General features: G+C 41.9%; 1 protein-coding gene across 1 annotated transcript in view; it reads right to left on the bottom strand.

Moving 5' to 3' along the window:
* Positions 1-24,335, bottom strand: part of LOC111967579 (teneurin-3-like) — a 229,472-nt gene that overhangs the window by 50,942 nt on the left and 154,195 nt on the right. Inside the window, exons 9-20 of the mRNA XM_070444793.1 lie at positions 22,134-22,235; positions 21,584-21,778; positions 19,287-19,487; positions 13,615-13,800; positions 11,445-11,465; positions 11,093-11,116; positions 10,122-10,268; positions 9,704-9,917; positions 6,053-6,172; positions 4,430-4,691; positions 3,808-4,075; positions 3,102-3,245 (exon numbers count right to left, since the gene is read on the bottom strand). Coding sequence (XP_070300894.1) covers positions 3,102-3,245; positions 3,808-4,075; positions 4,430-4,691; positions 6,053-6,172; positions 9,704-9,917; positions 10,122-10,268; positions 11,093-11,116; positions 11,445-11,465; positions 13,615-13,800; positions 19,287-19,487; positions 21,584-21,778; positions 22,134-22,235 — 1,884 coding nt within the window. The remainder of the gene's footprint in view (positions 1-3,101; positions 3,246-3,807; positions 4,076-4,429; positions 4,692-6,052; positions 6,173-9,703; positions 9,918-10,121; positions 10,269-11,092; positions 11,117-11,444; positions 11,466-13,614; positions 13,801-19,286; positions 19,488-21,583; positions 21,779-22,133; positions 22,236-24,335) is intronic.

Below are 24,335 nucleotides of genomic sequence, written 5' to 3'. Positions count from 1 at the left end.
CCCCCCCCCCCCCCCCACTGTGCGCTGGCGCTGCTGTGTGAAGGCTTTGAGACGAGCTAGCTTTACCTCGAGACAGGTGGGAATAAAACACAACGCTCCGGCAGCAGTCAGGCTGAAACAGATCTCAATGGTCTTTCTCAAAGCTCTTTGCAAAACTTTGTGCGCTAGATGTTTTTTGACAGATTTGGTTCAGCTAAACGCCAGCTATTTTCCATGTTTAACGGACAGACACGGAAGAAATAGCATTGTGGTGGTCAACACAAACGATGCAGATTGACTTCTGTACACTAGTTCAATTAACATTTTCCTGAAGCATATTGTAACAAATAATCTGCTAAGAAAACCCAGTTTTGTGTATGGAGTAGATGGTTAGCATACATGGTTAGCATGGGTCCATGGCATAACTGGGTATGACAAGCGACAATCAAACAGACCTTTTACTAACATGAGTAAACATTGGCTGTAGCCATAGCAACCATTTCAATAGTCAAAACATGTTGATACAACAGTAGCTAATATGGGGAGAAGTCTGTCCATAATAAAGTGCTACTCTGCCTTTTTAACAACACTACATACATACAGGCTCTAGTTTTGTATCAACTGGACTACTGTTCAGTCGTGTGGTCAGGTGCCACAAAGAGGGACCTCGGAAAATTACAATTGGCTCAGAACAGGGCAGCAGCGCTGGCCCTTCAATGTACACGGAGAGCTAACATTAATAATATGCATGTAAATATCTCATTGCTCAAAGTGGAGGAGAGATTGACTTCATCACTACTTGTTTTTGTAAGAAGTGTTGACATGCTGAATGTACCGAGGTGTCTGTTTAAACTACTAGCACACAGCTCGGACACCCATGTATACCCCCCAAGACATCCCACCAAAGGTCTCTTCACAAGCCCCAAGAACAGACTATGGGAGCTGCAGAGTACTACATAGAGCCATGGCTACATTGAGCTCTACTCCACATCAGGTAACTGATACAAGCAGTAGAATCAGATTTAAAAGACAGATAAAAATACACCTTATGGAACAGCGGGGACTGTGAAGAAACACACACAGGCATAGACACACATACACATGATAAGACACGCATTCTACACACGCGTACACATGGATGTTGTATTGTAAATATGTGATATTGGAGTAGTGGCTTGAGGGAACACACTAAATGTATTGGGTAAATTGTTATGAAATGTAATGTCATGTAATATTTTAAACTGTATATAACTGCCTTAATATAACTGCCTCCAGGTCGCAGTTGTAAATGAGAACTTGTTCTCAACTAGCCTTCCTGGTTAAATAAAGTGAAATTAATCAAATAAAAATGTTGCTGGACCCGAGGAAGAGTAGATGCTGCCTTGGCAGCAGATAATGGGGATTTTTAATAAATACAAATGCAAATACAAAACTAATCCTCATGACTATGTGAAATATCTCATGCCAACGAACAAGGCCGACAAGACACAGTATATTAAAATAGCAATACATTGTAAAAGGCATACACAATTACATAATGTATACACTTTTCCCTGTAATGCCCATCATCTGACATGGCATGTTGTGCCTCTGACATCTAAGGGTCTGTTGACTGGGAAACCGTCAATTATTTCACACACTTGACATACTATCTGTGGGTGAAACTAATGGGATTGTGAAATGAAAAGTAGAATATTTTTCACCTTTCCTCATTAAAGCTAATTTCTTAATCTATTTGAAGGGTTAGAAAGACAGAAAAGGAAAGTGAACCCTCTTTGGAGTCCTGATAGTAAAGACAAGTAAGACACCATCTGTATCTGCATGTGTCCTTCATTTCAGTCGTTCATGTAATCAATATCAAACTACACAAATCTGCCAAAACAATGCTACCTCATACCTAATAAACATAATACATCCAAACAAATGCACATTGATACCCAATCTAACGCAGGACACAATAAGTATTAGCATATCATATGCCGAAGATGAAATGCATATCGCATCTACACATCTGTTGATCATGAAGCTTCACATCTAGAGACAGCGATCCCCCCCACTGTGCGCTGGCGCTGCTGTGTGAAGGCTTTGAGACGAGCTAGCTTTACCCTGAGACAGGTGGGATGAAACACAATGCTCTGGCAGCAGTCAAGCTGGAACAGTTCTCAATGTTCCTTTTCAACGCTCTTTGCAAAACTTTGAGTGCTAGATGTTTTTGACAGATTTGGTTCAGCTAAACGCCAGCTATTTTCCATGTTTAACGGACAGACACGGAAGAAATAGCATTGTGTGGTCAACACAAACGATGCAGATTGACTTCTGTACACTAGTTCAATTAACATTTTCCTGAAGCATATTGTAACAAATAATCTGCTAAGAAAACCCAGTTTTGTGTATGGAGTAGATGGTTAGCATACATGGTTAGCATGGGTCCATGGCATAACTGGGTATGACAAGCGACAATCAAACAGACCTTTTACTAACATGAGTAAACATTGGCTGTAGCCATAGCAACCATTTCAATAGAACCTGAAAGTGATACACAAACTATGGGCTCGATCAAGTGTCAAAAGGCAATGAGCAAATATTGCTGTAACCTCCTCCACGAAAGTGACAGTCAGTAGTGAAAGACTGTGCTCAGAAACAGAGTTGAGGGACACAAATAGATGAAAGGGTGACACAAATTCCCCGAGACAACTGTGACAAAGATCGAGAGCTGGAGAGAGCTTACTGTCACACAAACCAGGGCTGAAAGAGAGAGCCCTAGTGCATTCTCATTCAAAAGAGAAGTTTGGATAATAAAAGTAAAGAATTGCATGAGAAACGTATCCCATCTTGGCCAGCAAAGGCCATCGTGTTGCATAAATAGCTGAGTAGGATGGAATCTCTGAGTAGGAAGGGAGCTCTGCATTGTGTCTGATTTATTCCATCATTAATATGAATGATCGACCCGTCAAAACTCTCCTCTATTCTCTGTAAATGAGATGATGAGCCATATTTCATCTTGATCTGAGCAAGTAATGCTGCATTTCAGGGTAGAGATCACCTGTCCATAACACGTCTATCCTTGAACAACACACACACAGACATAACAGATCCATGTAACAAAAGAAATGAAGTCTTACCATTTTGAATGTCCAATATATGGTGCTTGTCCAAAATCCATCCCCCCATGTTAGAGGCATCCAGTTCATAACCTTGTAAAATGGCTGTCCTCTTCTCCCAGAGGATCACATCCAGGCAAGATTCATACTCATATCCCACAGACACTGTAAACAACAACAGTGTCTAATAAATTACGTCTGTAAATCTACCAGGAGCCTTTAAAAGTAATGAGGCTTGTAGCGTATAAGCCTGAAAACTTGTAAAATCTCTTCATGATTGTAGAATTTTCTCAGTAGGTAGGAGGTATAATCTCAGATGAGTGTTTACTAGAATCCCAATAGGCACTGCTGCATTACAAGCATATAAAGTATGAGATACTGCTAGCTCACTGAACAGAGTGCACCTGGATATCAAATTACCATATAACCTGGAATAACTCAGGTTTGGGTAGGGAAAAACGTATCAAAATSAGCATGACCTTAAAAAYACATATTTTTTCCTGTGGTTCAACTGGTGAGTAATTACACACGAAAGTCAGCAGACATTGTCTGCTAACCATACAAAACATGCTGACTGCCAAAACAATTGGGAAGTTCAAAGGAAAGCAATATCAGGAGTTCATCCAAAATGTAACCTCCTAGACTACACTTGGACCTGACAACACTGTCAGATGATGTTTACATTACATCTTCAGACAGCTGTGTTTCAGTGTCGGTGGAAACTCACCTATAGCCTCTGACAAGCCGTAGACCTTCTGGTTGTAGGCGTCGGTCTTGTCCCAGACGAATGTGTACGAAAGGTCTGGAAAGGCAGGTAACGATTTCTGGAACAATCTGCCCATGACAGAAACCATCAGATGGACCTTCATTAGTCCGAACGGGAGTCGTTCTTGGGTCATGAGGACTTTGAGGATGGGCTTGTAGCCGGATGTGCGGGAGCTCAGGTAAACCAGATTGAGGTCACTTCCGGGTATGGCCACTTCCTCATGGAGGACCTATGATTTGAAGCAGAATCTTATGAAAAGATACTGAACGTATGGTTGAGTGTGTTAAAAAGTTACTTAAAAAATGTCTGTGCTGCAGCAATTGTACACTGTTAATCTGGTAAACTCTTTCTCAGTGTGATGCAAACTTTACCTTTGCTTGCAATCATCGAACAATAACCAATGTAATTAAATACATTTGTGGAAACTGACAGTGCAGTTAAATGTACTAAGGCAGTGTGTTTTTTTAACCTGGCTGCARTGCAGGGAAACTTTTAATGCACTCAACTGCACACTGCAGTGACAGCCATATGCTGTGGGAAATAGGCACCTGGCAGTAGGTTAAAAGACCAGAGCTAATCTCACCTGGGTCTCAGGGATGATGGGGCTGTCCTTGGGAGAACTCCTGTAGAAGGTGGACAGAGGGGAGGCCAGGATGAGGGGGCTGGGCCTGAGCAGGCCAATGAGGTGACAGTTGGGGATGTTGTTGTTCTCCCTCTTCATCATCACCGTGTCCATCACATGGAACACCTTCCAGGGCAACCAAACAGTGCGGTGCAGTGTGGGAAAAGGATCACGCTTCAAACTGAGGGTCAGCGAGGCACCACCATTGGCCAACAAGTCAAACCTGGAGACGTCGCCATAAACGTGGAGAAGTGATAAAAAAAAGCTTTATATAATTACCCAGTGTGACTTACTTGAAGGCCAAATAACATTTGCTGCTCTCCGGAAGACAATGCATTCAGTGAAAACTCAAATATATATTCACAAACTTTGGCGGGCTACAAAACAGATTATATTTTTTTCAAAGAAACAAAGAACTTGTTCTTATCAGTTGTCTTATTCCTTTGCAGCTCACATATTATTATCATTCACTGAATCTATTTTATTACTTTTGCTTATTCAGCCATGATGCACTGAGACACTTAAAAAGTGAGAATTTGGTTGAGAAGTCTTGGCTTAGTTTCTCTGGTGGACCAGTTTTAATTAGTATCACATAGCGCTGAGAAGAGTTACTGGTTTGGAAATGAAGGGGGGAGTCTTTGAAGTGGTGCTCTATATATTCAGCGAGGTTCACCACCCAGGGGTAAAGCGATCGCTGGACACTTACACACAGCCCCCCCCCCCCCCCCCCCCCCCCCCCACCCCACCCTTCTCTCCCCCTCTATCCATCCACTTTGGGCAGTGGGGAGTTCACAGCTGCAAGGGGCCAAGCTTTGATGTCGTTTCTGCCCTCTTAACACCCTGAGCGGATACGGTGGCTAACCAAGTGCGATTATCCCCTGCCATTTATCATGCTCTGTATCAGAGGGGTTACAGGGAGGTATATCTGGAGACATCAGCTTATCCTTCGCGGCTATCGCCAATCCCCTACCTCTGCGGTTCCTGCTCTGTAAGAGTGACTACACCAGTCCCAGATATTACAAAATATTCTAAGCCTTTTATTCCAGACAAACATAATGCACATATTTTGTTGCGAATTTGAATAAGACAACAGATTGTATGATGATAAACTTCCCGGTGGGTTGAATGTTTTCCCTGAAATGTATGTATGACGTTGGTTCCTTAAGAGTGAGATAGTGAACCACAACTCCATGGTAATAGCCCAAGAAGATCAGACACTAATCCTGTGTTAGTCTACAATGCTGGCAGATTGATTCTGCCCTGGCTGATTCAATGCATTTTAAGCAGTCTTGTTCTAAATGGCCTCAACCACTGTGATATTTGCATGAAATATTGTTGTGGGGCACAATGCTTCGCTGTTTTGATTTAATAGCTCTTTTTCAATTGCTTTGGACATCGTGGATCTGGGATGCACTTTAAGCATGCCAGACCTTAGCTGAACCTTGTTCGGAGGACAGAGATTGGGTGTGGTCTTCTAATCAGTGTTTATTACGTGTGTTATGTATGTGTGTGCATGAATGTGCGTGTGTGTGCATGTGCATACATGTTTATGTGTGTGTGTGTTCATGTGTGTGGCACTCTTACATCCCGTCCTGGCGTGTCACGGTGTAGCCATACTCAGGGTAGTCCCGGAAGGACACGTTGACGCCGATCAGCGGCGTCCCGTCTCCCGTCAGCACCTGACCCCGGATAATTGACGCCAGGCTGTGCCGGTGAGCAAACACAAAGCGGATTAAGTAAACAAACAAAATGCCAGCCGGAGTCATCAAGCAGTCCTCCCTGTTAACATCTGTCCTCCCTCGGCAAGGGTACCGGCAGTCTGATTTACTGACCGTTAAAAATACACACGTCAGCGATTGTTATTCATGGCATGGCTTGCCCTGGCAACAGCCTTCTCTTTTTACTCCTTTTAACAGCCCATAACTCATTCCAAATAGGCTTTGCAGCCATTGAAGGCCTCTTACTTTTAGGAGTTTACCTGTGCAAGTTTTTAAGAATTGGGGGGAACCATTTGCAGATMAATTTTTCCACTTAGCTCTTTCTTGGACACCCGGTGCATTCTTACGTTCCTAATTGTGAGGTCATTTGTTAAATTGGGCAACAGTGTGAAAGTGGCAAGATGATGTAGGGATGTTTCTTCATCAACATTGGTGGCAGAGCCGCGAGGCGTGACGTGTCTCGTTTGCTGGCTTCATCTTCAGGTCATTACGGATTTGAGGAAGGGATCATCAACAGCTTTCTCCTATCTGTTTCCTCACTCCGACATGCCTATTTTTAAAACTTTGCAGTCTAGAGGAATAAGGAACCTTTAAGAGGTTCACTATTCTCTCCTCGTCATTAATCTTCTACAGGCTGGCTGACCCTACAAGAGCTAACCCCTAAATAAACATGAAGTCAAATCACCTAAGCGATGTTTAGTAATGTAATTCACACAGTCCCTCTCTGTCAATGTCTAGCAGTGGTTTTCTCCAGGACATCATATAAAGTCCAGTGGGAGCATTCTAAGGGGATATCGAATATGGCTGTGGGACTCAACACAACAAATGTAAGGTATTAGTCTTTATGCCATACGAGAGAGGATCGTTTTTAGAGCAATGGCATGGAATCCAATCACACAATGAAAACTGTTCTATTTTCCTTGGCTAGCCCTCTTGTTTTCCATGGGTTTAGGTGACAATGGAAAGACCTCATAAGACATTTCCCCCCTTGCCCTGCCAGACATTGGATACAGCACACCTAGACAAAACAAACAATGCTACGGGTAGTATCCATCATGCTCTGGCACATTCAATTGACTTTTTCAGTTGCATTTTATGCATCATATTTAGTTGGGATAGAGCAGAAATCTTCACTTTGAAACAAAACATTGTAAATAAAAAAATCCACGATAATCCAACAAAATATTTGCCACAGTCAAGTAAAGTTCAGATATTGCTAATTTGCTTACCATGAACCCCATTCACCTCATTTTGACCACAAAAAATATCAAATTAAGCTATATTTATTTTTCGTTGCCTCAGAAATGTCATTGATTTTGACAAACTTTGCGGAATGTCTGTGCTTAAAGACAAGTGCCATAATGTCTGCGACTATAAAACCAACTTCTTAATGGAGATAAAGAGCAAACAATTTTACATTTTCARCGAGTGAACTAATATGCATCGGCCAAACATTGGAATCAACAGTAAGCTGAATACAATGACGAGGCGGATTATAAGGGACCCGGCTCGGGGATTGCCTCATTCTATATTTGCGGTAAAGCATGCTATTTACATAAGGATTACTCCCAAACTATTCTGCGAGTTAGAGGGAATATTATTGCCAAAGCATTCCACCATGCAGTTGCCAATAATGTCCCACTCCATCAGACTCAAAACTAATTCTACTTATGATACAGAACAGACAGGGAAAGTGCATTGAGGTTCCCGATGCAAACATCTTTTTGTCTGCTGAGAAACTTGCTCACAAATTGATATCAGAGCCCCGGTGCTTAAAACTTCTTATGGCTGCAATCCCGTCACCGGGATCGATATGACAGCAGCCAGTCAGGGCGMCAAATTCAAAAAACAGAAATCTCATAATTAAAATTCCTCAGAYATTCATGTGTCTTATATCATTTTAAAGGTAATCTTGTTGTTAATCCCACCAAAGTGTCCGATTTYAAATAGGCTTTTCAGCGAAAGCACTACAAACGATTATGTTAGGTCACCACAAAACCACAATAAGCACAGCCATTTTTCCAGCAAAAGATAGCAGTCACAAAAAGCAGAAATAGAGATAAAATGAATCACTAACCTTTGATTATCTTCATCAGATGACACTCATAGGACTTCATGTTACACAATACATGCATGTTTTGTTTGATAAAGTTCATATTTATATCAAAAAATCTGAGTTTACATTGGCGCGTTAGATTCACTAGTTGCAAAAACATCAASTGATTTTGCATAGCCACATCGTTTCAACAGAAATACTCATCATAAATGTAGATGATAATACACATGGAATTATAGATATACCTCTCCTTAATGCAACCGCTGTGTCAGATTTCAAAAAAACTTTACGGAAAAATAAACCATGCAATAATCTGAGACGGAGCTCAGAACAATAGCCAAATTAGCCGCCATGTTGGACTCAACAGAAACCAGAAAATACATGATAAATGTTTCCTTACCTTTGATGAACTTCATCAGAATGCAGTCCTAGGAATCCCAGGTCCACAATAAATGCTTGATTTGTTCGATAATGTCCGTTATTTATGTCCAATTAGCTACTTTCGAATTGTTTACCAAACGCCCTAACCAAAGTCTCAAAACGCGACCACTATAACGTGACGAAATGTCCAAAAGTTCCATTACAGTCAGTAGAAACATGTCAAACGATGTACTGAATCAATCTTTAGAATGTTGTTAACATACATCTTGAATAACGTTCCAACCGGAGAATTACATCGACTTCAATTGACAGATGGAACGGAGCTCACTCTCACGTGAACGCGCCAGTTCAATGCGTGGGCACCTCATGGAAGTGATTACTCATTCCTGTCTCCTTCGGCCCCAATTCACATTGGAGTCATCAGACAAAGTTCTATTGACTGTTGACATCTAGTGGAAGCCATAGGAAGTGAAAACCCATCCATATCTCTCTGTATTTTCAATGAGAGCTTGGTCGAAAATCTGGCACCCCCAGAAAATATCCAAACAGGAAGTGGAACTTCTCAGGTTTTTGCCTGCCATATGAGTTCTGTTATACTCACAGACATAATTCAAACAGTTTTAGAAACTTCAGAGTGTTTCCTATCCAATACGAMTAATACTATGCATATATTAGCAACTATGRCATAGGAGCAGGCCGTTTACTCTGGGCACCTCTGTGCACCTTTCATCCAWGCTACTCAATACTGCCCCTTSAGCCATAAGAAGTTCATTCATTGGGGATAGTCTTAAGCCTTTATGTCGACAACTTATGACATTTTGTTATTTCCATTACAAGGTTTCACATAAGGTTTGATACATCAAATCAGGTTGCTCAATCTGCAACTCAATAAAAAAATGTCCCCCCCTTAATCATCAAGTCAAGGTCCCTAAGAGAGCTACGCCACAGTTATTCCTACAGGGGCAACTCCAGGACAAAACGATTCAATCAACTCAGTGTATTTCATTGATACAGTACTGACAACTCATGTTGGCTATCATTTCGACGCCACACAGGACAGTTGGACTTGATGAAGCTCACCTGCTGTTGAAAGGGTTGTCCCCAGGTATCACGTGACTACCGCCATGCCCAACCAGGAAGCTGATGCGCTCGTAGAAGCCCCTGGGGCCCGACTGAGTGGAGGATGAACCTTGGCTCACGATGCTTGTGGGATCTGGGGATCCGCGGCAGTAGGGCTGACCCTGGCAGGAGCTCTGCGAACAGCAGTCTGGGTCCATGCAGTCCACCAGTCCATCTGTCAAACCAAGATGCAACAGTGTTGACATGGGTCAATACCCTAACTCGGTGCTCCTTCAGAATATCAATCCTGTGAACTAGACTGATCAAATAAAACACTTTTTAAACAGAATGGTGCCTCTAATTGGTTCAAACAGTCCACTATATGGACACAAAGTCATATCATTGGCAAAGAGTGAAGAATTATGGAATGTGTTCTTACCCCTCTCGTTGTCCTTTCCATCTGAGCAGAAGGTCTCCGTGGCAACATCACATCCTAGCCCTCTCCATCCTGATTGGCAGATGCAGCGCCAACCGGCTTGGTCCAGAATGCACCTCCCGTTGCTGTTGCACAACCCAGGGCACCCATCTGCCAAAACAACCATGTAAATCACACAAGCTAGCCAATCAGAGAGAGGGAGACAGGTTGAAAGGAGAAGACAACACCTGGTCATTCAGGGACAGGAAAACAGGGACAAAATGAAAACGACAATATAAAGTGGACAGACAGTACATACATTTCTGACAGGACTTACTGGTGGGGTATAAAGATACTGTAATTTCACATGGGTTTTACTCTGAGTTCCATACCATTTCAGGGCACTTGGAAATGGAAATTGTCTTGGCAAATTTTGGATATTAAGAATGCATGGAGGTCAACACACAGTTGGATAATAGTGGTTACTACTGCAAATATCCTTGCTCTGCTTTTTATTMTATGCTGATTAGTCAACGTTCCTCTAATCCTATCTGTAGTATCAGCACAAAAAACAACACATATCTTGGCCTAAAACCAGCGCAACACCCATGTGAAGGTACTATCAAAGTAAAGACAAGGATAGATAGAGGTAGAGACAAAAGGCAGAGGGTTTGTTGATGTAGTCTCAACATCTCTACTTGATACCAGGATATTGCTTTCCTTTTTTCACAGGGTGGAAGATAGAAAAGTGCAAACTGTAAGTGACTGGCTACATCTGCTTAGTACTTCTTCTGACACACACAAGGATTCAGACAGGAAAAGGGGGACCGAGAGTGTTTGACTAGTTAGGACGGACATGTATGAAGGTACTGGGATCACAATAGAAACAGTGATAGACTGGGACATAAGACATGTGTACGTCGTGCTTGGGCAAGAAAACAGAGAGCAGGCGAGTGATTGTTGGTGACAACTCTCTAGGGTAGTCATTCCATTACCTTTATATCCTATCTTGACTGCTCCTATTACCATTGAAGAGAGGGGAAACATTTGCAAAAGAAAATTACTTCTGTCTTGCAGGAAAATCTAGACTGACAAACATTATCTGAGTGTAGCATACAAGGAGAAATAAAGAGCTGAACCGATGGCAGAAAAATAGATGCACTTGACAACATGGTATGCAATACTTTGTGACGCTTAAAAACAGCATGGTTGACACATTGCGACTCTGAAACTGTTGAGGGAAGGAAAGTTATCTGCTCACACCATTTACAGGGGGGGGGGTTACGTTTTTTTTTTTTGTATTGATACGGAACAGAAAGGAGCGAGAAAGACTGGAAAGTACATTACCTGATACTCTTGAATCCAGAGCTTGTCGGATAAGAGGAGAGGAGGGGCCGACCGAAAGACAGAGACAAGTAAAAAGAGGTGTAGAGAAGTGTTATTACAGAGGTAACATGCGCAGGTAGCATGACAAGGAAACGACTCATTCGTTTGAACTATGACTGTTTCACAGTTATGTGTGTTAAGGTGCTGTTGAGCAAACGTTCAGGCTTGCCTGATAAGCTACATTGCCATCCCAGTAGTGGCATGCGTTCATTCATAACAACATACAACCATGTATTAAACCCTCCACATGAAGTAAATAACAATGTACAGTACATTCACATAGAACATCTAAAAAACCTAGTTTACAACTGTATAGCTACAGCTGTTTACTGACAAACACATGCCTGGAGATTTTATACTGCGTTTTTTTGTGTTGTCTGAATAGCATTATAGTGTGAACTTTTGCACTCTGTTACGCCATCTATCCAGCTACAACTAACCACATCTGTACCATTCAAGAGACATGTAGCTTATTGCCCTTCAAGTACACATCCAGAAGTACTTCAGCTTATTGTCATCCCAGTACACATACATATGCTCTGGTACATCAGCTATACATTACAACTATCAGTGTATTGGCCATTCACGTGTCATGTGCCTTATTGTCCTGCCAGGACACACACTGTATACGAGCATTTCAACCACTTCATGATTAGAACAAACAAAGCGTGTCAGAGAATTCCCAGGAACACTTGAACGAAAAGAAACACGTTGATAGTAAACATCAGAAGGGGGAGAAAAAAAAGAAAGAATGGAAAGTAAAGCAAGAGCGGTGCCTAAGCCTCCCAGATAAAAACAGGATCGCAATGTGTCTGACAATAGCTCGTCCAGGGAAGCGGTCTATTCCAGCCCCTTCGTCAGGGTCTCGCCATGTAATGTGATTAAAGGTGCTTTGTGTGAATAGAAGTTATTCAGAAAGCCTTGGAGAAAAAAAGGAACAAGCTCCTAGTTCCCGGCAAGAATGCCTGCCTGTTCATCCCAGCCGCATCTACGGCGAGGAATTGGTTTCCCGATGGGGGTCTTAAACAGGGAGATGTTGAAAGGGATGGGATCTTAGATCTCATTGAGGAGGCAGAGATGAATAACATCAGGAATGCGACCCCTCCAATCACCCCGGCCCAATCTCATCTCTCTCTCCTCGTTTCTAACCGCCAGTCAGCTTCCTTCTCTGGATGGGACAACTGCTGACGAAAGTCTTGTTCATACGCAATTAGGGTTCAAGAGTTTGAAGAGCCGGGGTCTTCGTTTCAACGAGAGGATGATGTTACCGAGTGGGTTTGGGTGACACAGGGTGGAACGGTACATGATGCGCCACGGCAACAGTTTAACTGTCACCTTTTTGACAGGAGCAGCGTGTCCAGGAAGTTGAGATCACAGGTCAAGGGGAAGCAACCTCACAGTGCTCATTATCTCGATTAATGCACAGCGAAGCTGTCATCTCGAAGATGGGCTATTCCAGTGAGACAAAGCTGAATAAGACCATAGTCCTGGCTGGCCCTCATTTCCCTTAATACCTGCCCTTAGTGAAGTGGTAGTATAAGAGGTAGGATTCGATATGTAGATCGAAGAGCATGCTAAATCCATTGCCATTGGGAAAGAGAAAATTGGGGATGTCAGGTGTCAAGGATAGTCAGAGTGAAATGGAATGGGAAAGAGGGTTAGGGGTACCAGGGATAGGGTCAGTTCCATCTAAGTCCCCTGGCAATTCATGAATCGAATTGAAGTTCAATTGGGAAATTCCATACTCAATTTAGCAGAGGAATTGACCTGGAATTGACCCCATCTCTGTACAATACTATTCAAGTGGTAAATATATTTTGAGGACTTAGTCAAACCTATATGTTATGCAATAAATATAGCTGTAGAAAATGCTTACTTTATAGTTCTTTATTACATAATGCAAAATTGGACTGAGAGGAGCCAAATTCCCACCAAGCTCATCAACTTTGACGACTGCATTCAAGATACTGTTGAAATAAACTCTTGGGCATATTCAGGAGCATCAGTGGATATTTAATCGTTACATTATTGACTCATTATACTGGTTCTCTACTGAGTGTGGGTGGAGGATAACTGCTAATCTGCATTGGGTAATTTACCAGTTATGGCTTTAAATGTCAGTACGACTTACCAATAGTGCAGTGCTCTCCTGTCCAGCCCTGGTGACAGTCACATTTGCCTTCTCGGCAGACGCCATGATCTGTACAGCGTGGGTGACAGTCCCTCTGGTCGCACTCTGAGCCTGCCGATCCTTCCTCACAATGACACGTCCCACTGACACATGCTCCGTGGGGGCCGCAGTCCACCGTGCACGCCTCTGACACACACGCAACCAAAAATAGAGTCGTCCATCACACACTGGACAGACTGGTTCTATAGTTATGTACAGTAATTTACACCTATAGCACATATATGGACATAGGGGGGACTTTCGACCTGAGTTAGGCACGCATAAATTGAGCGTAATTCCTTTTTATGCTCTTTTCTCTCTATGCGTATTCTGACTTTAAACTTAAGTATGAGAATAGCATGGTATTCCCCTTCCTATTCTTTTGGGGGTGGAGATCAAATAAATTCTACAGATAGACCATATTCTGACCTTTACTTAATTCTTTCTTTACGCGCGATGAATAAGGTCGAGGAGCCTGCCGGTTCCAAATGGAACAACATCTACTTTCCTTTTTCTTTTTTTTTTTACAAATTAATAAGAGCTAGGTAAATGAGTAAGCTGTTTGAATAAGGGGATTGTAAATAGAAATTCCAATTGTTTTATATCTACTGTACCTTATGACAAATGTGAAAACCAGTCATATGGCAGCAAACTGAAGCATATCAACATATCACCTTTTCCACAGTGAAGTTCATGAAACGCCGGCCTTATAAGTAGCAGGGATGGAATTTGGAGACCCAAGCTATAGGCTTCTGTAGCAATGTTCAACGGTATAGCACTAAACCTACCGAGTTGATTTATGATTTCTATAATGTTTTAATTATATCCCCAGACTTTTCACTGTACTCTTTTCAATTTTTATTGTGTTAAACATTAGCCACTATCGGTAGGCACTGTCAGTTATACACACACACATTTATAACGTCACGTTAGTGTTAGTTTCCTTACATTTTGCATCATTCCATTAAATCGTTAGTTTACCTTTCTTTCCTCTGTCACATTCGTGTGGTTGTTCTGAAGATCGCTAGCAATAGTAGATTATATTAGGCTAAGGTATTACAAGTTGTGCAATAATTTGGGATCATTATGGAACTCAGACCATAACGCAGCAGTTTAAACCTGGAGTCTGGAGCACAGTTCACGACGACTAGACCATTGTCATCACACTTCCATGATTAGTGAGGATTATTAGTGTAGATTTATAGGGATACTATTCAAGCCCAATTATACACTTTTCTGACCTTCCAATATTTAATGGATTGAATGATTGAATATGGCAACTTTCAGGATGAATCAAACTACTGTATTTTTTATTTACCAATTTATTTCCTGCATAAAGGCTTTTCAAACTTTTTTTTTTATTGTTCATAAATACTTTCCTAACCCTAAATAATATACAATACCAGAGTATTTTTTAAATCTACCAGTTCGAGCTGAAAAGGAGATGACTGTGTCACGCCCTGACCATAGAGAGCTTTTTATTCTCTATGTTGGTTAGGTCGGGGTGTGATTAAGGGTGGGTTGTCAAGGTGAATTATATTTGGCCTGGTATGGTTCCCAATCAGAGGCAGCTGTTTATTGTTGTCTCTGATTGGGGATCATATTTAGGTAGCCATTTCCCCATTGTGCTTTGTGGGATCTTGTCTAGGTATAGTTGCCTCTGAGCACTACTCTGAGCACTACTCTGAGCACTAGTCTGAGCACTAGTCTGAGCACTAGTCTGAGCACTAGTCTGAGCACTACTCTGAGCACTACTCTGAGCACTACTCTGAGCACTACTCTGAGCACTAGTCTGAGCACTAGTCTGAGCACTAGTCTGAGCACTACTCTGAGCACTACTCTGAGCACTAGTCTGAGCACTACTCTGAGCACTACTCTGAGCACTACTCTGAGCACTACTCTGAGCACTACTCTGAGCACTAGTCTGAGCGTCACGTTTTGTTTGTTCGCTCGCTTTTTTGTTCTTTAAGTTTCTCTTCCAAATAAAAGGATGGAAACATACCACGCTGCATCTTGGTCCACTCCTTATAACGATCGTGACAGAATGTGTGTATTTACATGGCTTTATTTAATTTAACACTACTATTCTGAACCGTTCTCTCCAAATATTCTATTGAGTCCGTCGAGAGAATTCTAATTAAAGAGGTACACCAAATTTGAAGGGATGTTTTAGATACATATACTGAAAACCCTATTGAATGAAAATACCACGAGAAAATCTGTTGGCCAGCAAGTGGCAGGGTTTTTAGCACGCAAGGGAACCATGCCTGCAAAGCTCATTCCTGCATAAGGTAAGTCTGAATACCAACTACTGGGTGTGTAAGAAAGGTGTGTGTAGGAAATACGCACAGTCTGAATCGGGCCCATTGTGAATAATCCCTTCTTTGTGGTTCCATTTCTGCAGTCAGTGTTTTATGATTCAGCTGGGTAACTAATCTTTACATATTGATAGAATAAAGAAGTGCAAAGCCTGCGCTTTTCTGTTCAGATGTGAACAGCACATTTTCCTGAGCCCCCGTACTCCAAAAAATATAAAATGTGCTTTGTCTGTTGTTGCTTCATTTTCATTTATTTAACTGGCAGAGCAGACTAAACAAGGCTTGCATGTTGGCCGTCAGGTATTATCCAGGCTGCATCAMATCCGGCCGTGATTGGTAGTCCCAAAGGGACTCCCAATAGAATAAGACCAAATACTAAAACAGATGGCTCTGTGTAGTCAGGCGGCAGGCCTGATGTGGGTGAGAAACTCTAATTGCTGAATTCACAGGTAGTAGGAGACCCAAGGTGAGTGCTCCAGCCACTGGCATGCAATAATCCACACTAAAAGCTCTATTCTATTCTTGAGGGAAAACCACATGAAATCATGAAAGGAATGGCTTATTTACAGGAACTGACCCAGTACTGCCTTCAAAGGCTACAGAACACGTTCAAATGTCACCACAGCATCCGTTCAGATGGCAAGAACAGACTTCGTCAGGTTTTTTAAAAGTTACTCTAAGTAGGCTACCGGTGAACGTTTGTGACTTTAAACAAATCATTTGTGAGTAAATCTAGGAAGATATCAACACAATTCTATTCCAACTACCACCCGTGTGAATATCCTGAGGGTTAACATGTCAWGGATACAGTACCTTTAGAATGTATTCACACCCCTTTACTTTCTCCTTAAAATGTTTGTTACAGCTTGAATTCAAAATGTCAGTGTATGTATTCAAACATTTTGCCGTGGCAAGCCGAAATAAGTTCAGGAGTAAAAATATGCTTAACATTTACATTTAAGTCATTTAGCAGACGCTCTTATCCAGAGCGACTTACAAATTGGAAAGTTCATACATATTCATCCTGGTCCCCCCGTGGGGAATGAACCCACAACCCTGGCGTTGCAAGCGCCATGCTCTACCAACTGAGCCACACGGGTTCAACAAATCACATAAGTTGCATAGACTCATTCTGTGTTCAATAATAGAGGTTACCAAAAATGTTGAATGACTACTCCATCTCTGTACCCCACACATACAATTACGTTTAAGGTTCCTCAATCGCGTAGTGAATTTCAAGCACAGATTCAACCAAAAAGATCAGGGAGGTATTTCAATGGCTCGCAAAGAAGGGCACCTATTGGTAGATGTGTACCAATAAACAAAATCAGAGGCTGAATATGCCTTTGAGCATGGTGAAGTTATTAATTAGGCTTTGGATGGTGTATCAATATACCCAGTCACTACAAAGATACAGGCGCCCTTCCTAATTCAGTTGCCGGAGAGGAAGGAAACTGTTCAGTGATTTGACCATGAGGCCAATTGTGATTTTAAAACAGTTACAGAGTTTAATGGTTGTGATATACATTTTTGGGGGATGGGATCAACAACATTGTAGTTACTCCACAATCTCTACAGAATAACAAATATTTTAAAAACATGCATCGTGTTTGCAACAAGGTATTAAAGTAATACTGCAAAAAAATTGGGCAAAGAAATTAAGCGTTATGTTTGGGAAAAATCCAACACAACACAGCATTGAGTACCACTCTTCATATTTTCAAGCATGGTGGTGGCTGCATCATGTTATGGGATTGCTTGTTATCGGCAAGGACTAGGAAGTTTTTTTTAGGATAAAAAGAAACGGAGTACACCTAAGCACTGGCAAAATCCTATAGGAAAAGCTGGTTCAGTTTTCTTTCCAACAGACACTGGGAGACAAATTCACCTTTCAGCAGGACAATAACCTAAAAGACACGGCCAAATATACACTGCAGTTGCTTACCAAGATGACATTGAATGTTCCTGAGTGGTCTAGTTACAGTTTTTACTTAAATCAACTTGAAACTATGGCAAGATTTAAATGGCTTGCTAGCAATGATCAGCAACCAACTTGACAGAGCTTGAATAATAAAAAAAAGRATAATGGGCAAATATTGAACAATCCAGGTGTGCAAAGTTCTTATACTTACCCAAAAAGACTCACCGCTATTAGTTTTTTTATGTTACATAAATGAACTTTAAAATATTTTGTGTCAGAAGGCACTGTACACCATTTAAATGTTTTACTGTTGTTCGCTTACAAGCGAAACCATCTCCCACTCTCATTTGCACATTTTTAAGATATTAGTTTAATCTCCCCCTGAATGGAATTTTCTTCGATTGAGAACCCTTGGTGGGTCTCTAATTAATGCTTAGACGACACTTCAGAATATTCACCATGCCTCTGGAGGGGGAGCGTTCGATTACAAAGCCCCCCCCCCCCCCCCCCCAAAGAATCCATATAATCTATTTTTCATTAGCGCAAATGTGTTTATCTCCTTTTAGCACGCCCCTGACTCTGGCGTGATGTCGGTGGTCGATCTATGCCACACCGCTTGTTAATTAAAGTTAATTTGATTGAAGTCGAACTGCTGAGATAATTAAGAGAAACCTCGATTACTACCCAAGTGGGCAAATAAGAGTTTGGATTTCTGCTTAAGCTAAAATTGCTCCCTTCAATGTATTGTTTTACATCGACCAGCAATGGATGTTTCACAWTGTGAAAGAGGGACTCTGTGTCCTGATATTCTATAGCTTTTTTTCATTTCAGAATGTTCACTTTCAGAATGTTGTCTGAAAGTGAATAAATTGAGACACAACTTCCAGTTTCTCAAAACACCCATTCCTTTTTCCTCCCTGCAGTGCAGGTTCTCGGCTCATCCATCATTTCAGACTTACAGTAAACCCTCTTGTGCAAAAAAGCCTTTGGATTTCAATCGCACAATCAAGTTAATGTGTTGCTTAAGTAATCTTACATCTGGATTGTTACAAACCCAGTAGGTTCTAATTGGATGGTACTCAATTAGGGTCGCCAACTGTGAACTGCAGATGCAGGGACTAATTCTGCACTGCGATTAAACTGAACGACCCCATTCTAGAGAAAGACATTGACCATGAATCACCTGGTCCTTTAAGCAAAGGAACCGATTACTAAAAACAAAGCACAGCCCTCAAATTGGAAAAGTACCTACAAATAAATTGTTTAAAATATTCCTCATATTAATGAGGACCATCATCCTTTTCCTCAATGGAGGAGCCTCCTCTACATCACACATAACAAAACACAAAGCCAGACAGCTAAACCTAATGAAGAGTAAGAGAGCGTTGTCTGACCTACAGAGCAGTCGGAGCCTGTCCAGTTAGCCTCACAGATGCAGGTTCCCGTCTCGGTGTGGAAAGTTCCGTGGCTGGAGCACTGTTCAGGACACGTGCTTCTCAGGATCGCACAGCCCATTCCGCCCCAGCCCGGGTTACAGTGGCATTCACCGTGGTGGCAGGCTCCGTGGCCTGAGCAGGTCGGGTCCAGACAGTCCACTAGGGAAACACGGGGAAAAGAAAGGAGATGGATCAAGTACTGTGTATGGGATGATTTTTTTATTTACATTTTTTTTTACCTTTATTTAACCAGACAAGTCAGTTAAGAAAAAATTCTTATTTAAAATGACAGCCTACCATCAGTGGGTTAAATGCCTTGTTCAGGGGAAGAACAAATGTTTTTTACCTTGTCAGCTCTGGGATTTGATCCAGCAACYGTTCAGTTACTGGTCTAACCACTAGCCTACTTGCCACCCCAATCAAGGCCGAATGAAATAAACTAATAAACATGTGAAAATGTTCCATAGCCACCTTATTACTAGTTTAGACGTTCAAGCTAACACATACACCATATATACAAAGGTATGTGGACAACCCTTCAARTTAGTGGATTCAGCTATTTCAGCCAAACTGCCAGGTGTATAAAATCAAACACACAGAGATGCAATCTCCATAGAGAAACATTGGCAGTAGAATGGCCTTACTGAAGAGCTCAGTAACTTTCAACGTGGCACCGCCATAGGATGCCGCCTTTCCAACAAGTCTGTTCGTCAAATGTCTGCCCTGCTAAAGCTGCACTGGTCAACTGTAAGTGCTGTTAATGTGACGTGGAAACGTCTAGGATCAACAWCGGCTCAGCTGCAAAGTGGTAGGCCACACAAGCTCACAGAACGGGAGCGCTAAGCACTGAAGCGCGTAGCACGTAAAAATCATCTGTCCTTGGTTGTAACACTCACTACAGAGATCCAAACTGCCTCTGRAAGCAACGTCAGCACAATAACTATCAGTCGGGAGCTTCATGAAATGGGTTTCCATGGCTTAGCAGTCACACACAAGCATAAGATCACCATGCGCAATGCCAAGCGTCGGCTGGAGTGGTGTAAAGCTCGCTGCCATTGGACTCTGGAGTAGTGGAAATGCATTGTCTGGAGTGATCAATCCCTCTTCACCATCTGGCATTCCAACGGACTAATCTGGGTTTGGTAGATGCCAGGAGAACGCTTCCTCCCCTAATGCATACTGCCAACAGTTTGGTGGTGGAGGAATAATGGTCTGGGGCTGTTGTTCATGGTTCGGGCTAGGCCCCTGAGTTCCAGTGGAGGGAAATCTTAATGCTWCAGCATACAATGACATTCTAGACGATTCTGTGCTTCCAACTTTGTGGCAACAGTTTGGGGAAGTTCCTGTTTCAGCATGACAATGCCCCCATGCACAAAGCAAGGTTCATACAGAAATGTTTGTCGAGATCGGTTTGGAAKAACATTACTGGCCTGCACCTCAACCCCATCGAACACCTTTGAATTGGAATGCCGACTGCGAGCCAGGCCTAATCGCCCAACATCAGTGCCCGTCCTCACTAATGCTCTTGGCTGAATGGAATCAAGTCCCCGCAGCAATGTTCCAACATCTAGTGGAACATCTTGGCAGAAGAATGGAGGCACTTGTAGCAGCAAGTAGCAGCAGGGGGGACAAACTCCATATTAATGTCCATGATTTTGGAATGACATGTTCGAACAGGTGTCCACATACTTTTGGTCATGTAGTCTATATTGATCTCAGCGACTTATATGATAAGCACCAAATTATTCTCAATAAGGCAAGATAGTTAGTTCCACAATAGCACTTGTGTCCTTTCTCTCTTAATTCACTTCACAATGTGCGCAAAAAAATATTTAATTACTCCCTCGATTCAATAATATCTTACACGTCAGGTCACTGAGCTGCAGATGTAAATCTGACAAGTTAATTGCCTCTGTCTGATTATGGATCAATGAAGTTAAAACTAATTGAACAGGGGGAGAAAAGATGGAGGAAAAAGCAAGAGGTACTTTCGACAAAAACGAGAAATGGACGAGCACAGGTTTTGTGTACTGGAGTGCACTGAACCAATCACATTGGATGGACAACTCCGAATCAATTCCAATCCATAGCTGTTGTATCTAAATGGTTAGAGGGAGCTAATGCATGCAAAGTATCAATGGGGAACACAATGAATTATCTGCTTGGTGAAGTTGAAAAGAGCAATTGTTTCAGCTGTCTATGTCGCTGACCGGCTGGGAAATCAAACGGCGACACTACATATCCCTGTGGKGTACCTTGGTGACAGTTGCTTCCCTTGTGGCCGGCATTGCACACACAGTTACCCGTCACGCAGATCCCATGGCCGCCACATTGGGGGTCCACACACTGAGTAGCGGGCACATCACACTCTGTGCCCTTCCATCCACTGTAGCATTGACAGCGCCCCCTGGTGTACTGGCCATTGCCACTGCATAGGATGGGACAGGCAGCTGTGGTKGAAAGTAACAAGGTTATTAAAAGTATACATGGCAATTTCCGGTAAAGTATATTATTCAATTTTGTAGCTATAGTGTTGATACAACCAAAACATCAACACATCTATCATTATCTGGCCATGCTACAATGRACATAAGTACAACACTTTCTCTCCAAAGATTTTATCTGAACCATTAGCCCTAACCCTGACCTTTAGCCTAAACCTAACCCTAAAATTCAGAACAAATAYCACATGCACATGGTAATCAATTCTGACATTATAGCCAATATTTGTCCTTTGAAACATGGCCATTCATTGATTGTGATATCAATACACGGATTAGGACTGTGGCAATAGAAAATATATACCTCTTGAGCAGTGTGGTCCACTGAACCTTGGGAAACAGTGACAGGAGCCCGACACACATTCACCGTTTCCATAACAGTTGTGTGAGCACTCCATAACTGACTCTGTTGGGACAGACATTTTTTTTCWAGAATTACACCAGCCATTAGATATCATACCTCTAAAATGTAGCCACCACATTTGTATTTCATCATCCAATATCAACACAATGGATCCTTGTATTGGATTTCCTATCACTACTATGTTGTCACATCCTACGCCGTCTTATACAGCTACTGCATACCACAATTTCACTCAGTCAATGTTATACATGTACGGCAGTGGAGGTTGCTGAGGAGAGGACGGCTCATAATAAATGGCCAGAATGGAGTGAATGAAGTGGTATCAAACATGGTTTTCACTTGTTTGATTTACACTATTCCAGCCATTCCACTCCGTTTCAGCCATTATTAGGAGCCTCCATTGATGTACAGTATATGTAGCTAGGTAAAGTTGGAGTTGGAAGTTTACATGCACTTAGGTTGGAGTCATTAAAACCAGTTTTTCAACCACTCCAAAAATGTCTTGTTAACAAACTATAGTTTTATCAAGTCAGTTATCTACTTTGTGCAAGGCACAAGTCATTTTTCCAACAATTGTTTGGACATATTATTTCACTTATAATTCACTGTATCACAATTTCAGTGGGTCAGAAGTTTACATACACTAAGTTGACTGTGCCTTTAAACAGCTGGGAAAATTCTGCCATGGCTTTAGAAGCTTCTGATAGGCTAATTGACATAATTTGAGTCAATTGGAGGTGTACATGAGGATGTATTTCAAGGCCTACCTTCAACCTCAGTGCCTCTTTTCTTGACATCATGGAAAACCAAAAGAAATCAGCCAAGACCTTAGATAAAGAAATTGTAGACCTCCACAAGTCTGGTTCATCCTTGGGAGCAACTTCCAAACACCTGAAGGTACCACGTTCATCTGTACAAACAATAGTACGCAAGTATAAACACCATGGGACCATGCTCAAGTCATTCTGCTCAGAAAAGAGACTCGTTCTGTCTCCTATATGTGAACGTACACTGTGGTGCGAAAAGTGCAAATCAATCCCAGAACAACAGCAAAGGACCTTGTGAAGATGCTGGAGGCAACAGGTAAAAAAGTATCTATATCCACAGTAAAACGAGTCCTATATCAACATAACCTGAAAGGCCGCTCAGCAAGGAAGAAGCCACTGCTTCAAAACCGCCAGAAAAAAGCCAGACTACGGTTTGCAACTGCACATGGGGACAAAGATCGTACTTTTTGGAGAAATGTCCTCTGGTCTGATGAAACAAAAGTAGAACTGTTTGGTCATAATGACCATCGTTATGTTTGGAGGAAAAAGGGGAAGGCTTGCAAGCCGAAGAACACCATCCCAACCGTGAAGCACGGGGGTGGCAGAATCATGTTGTGCGGGTGCTATGCTGCAGGAGGTATTGGTGCACTTCACAAAATAGATGGCATCATGAGGAGAAAAATGATGTGGATATATTGAAGCAACATCTCAAGACATCAGTCAGGAAGTTAAAGCTTGGTTGTAAATGGGTCTTCCAAATGGACAATGACCCCAAGCAAACTTCCAAAGTTGTGGCAAAATGGCTTAAGGACAACAAAGTGAAGGTATTGGAGTGGCCATCACAAAGCCCTGACCTCAATCCAATAGAAAATGTGTGGGCAGAACTGAAAAAGCATGTGCGAGCAAGGAGGCCTACAAACCTGACTCAGTTACACCAGCTCTGTCAAGAGGAATGGGCCAAAATTCACCCAACTTATTGTGGGAAGCTTGTGTAAGGCTACCTGAAACATTTGACCCAAGTTAAACAATTTAAAGGCAATATTACCAAATACTAAATGAGTGTATGTAAACTTCTGGCCCACTGGGAATGTGATGAAAGAAATCAAATCTAAAATAAATAATTCTCTCTAATATTGTTCTGACATTTCACATTCTTAAAATAAAGTGGGGATCCTAACTGACCTAAGACAGGGAATTAATAAGAGGATTAAATGTCAGGAATTGTGAAAAACAGAGTGTAAATGTATTTGGCTAAGGTGTATGTAAACTTCCGACTTCAACTGTATAAGTGAAATAATCTGTCTGTAAACAATTGTTGGAAAAATTACTTGTGCCATGCACAAAGTAGATGTCCTAACCGACTTGCCAAAACTAT

This window comes from Salvelinus sp. IW2-2015, linkage group LG8, assembly GCF_002910315.2.
Source record: "Salvelinus sp. IW2-2015 linkage group LG8, ASM291031v2, whole genome shotgun sequence".
Classification (NCBI taxonomy): Eukaryota; Metazoa; Chordata; class Actinopteri; order Salmoniformes; family Salmonidae; genus Salvelinus; species Salvelinus sp. IW2-2015.
This window is presented reverse-complemented; position numbering and strand designations above follow the sequence as displayed.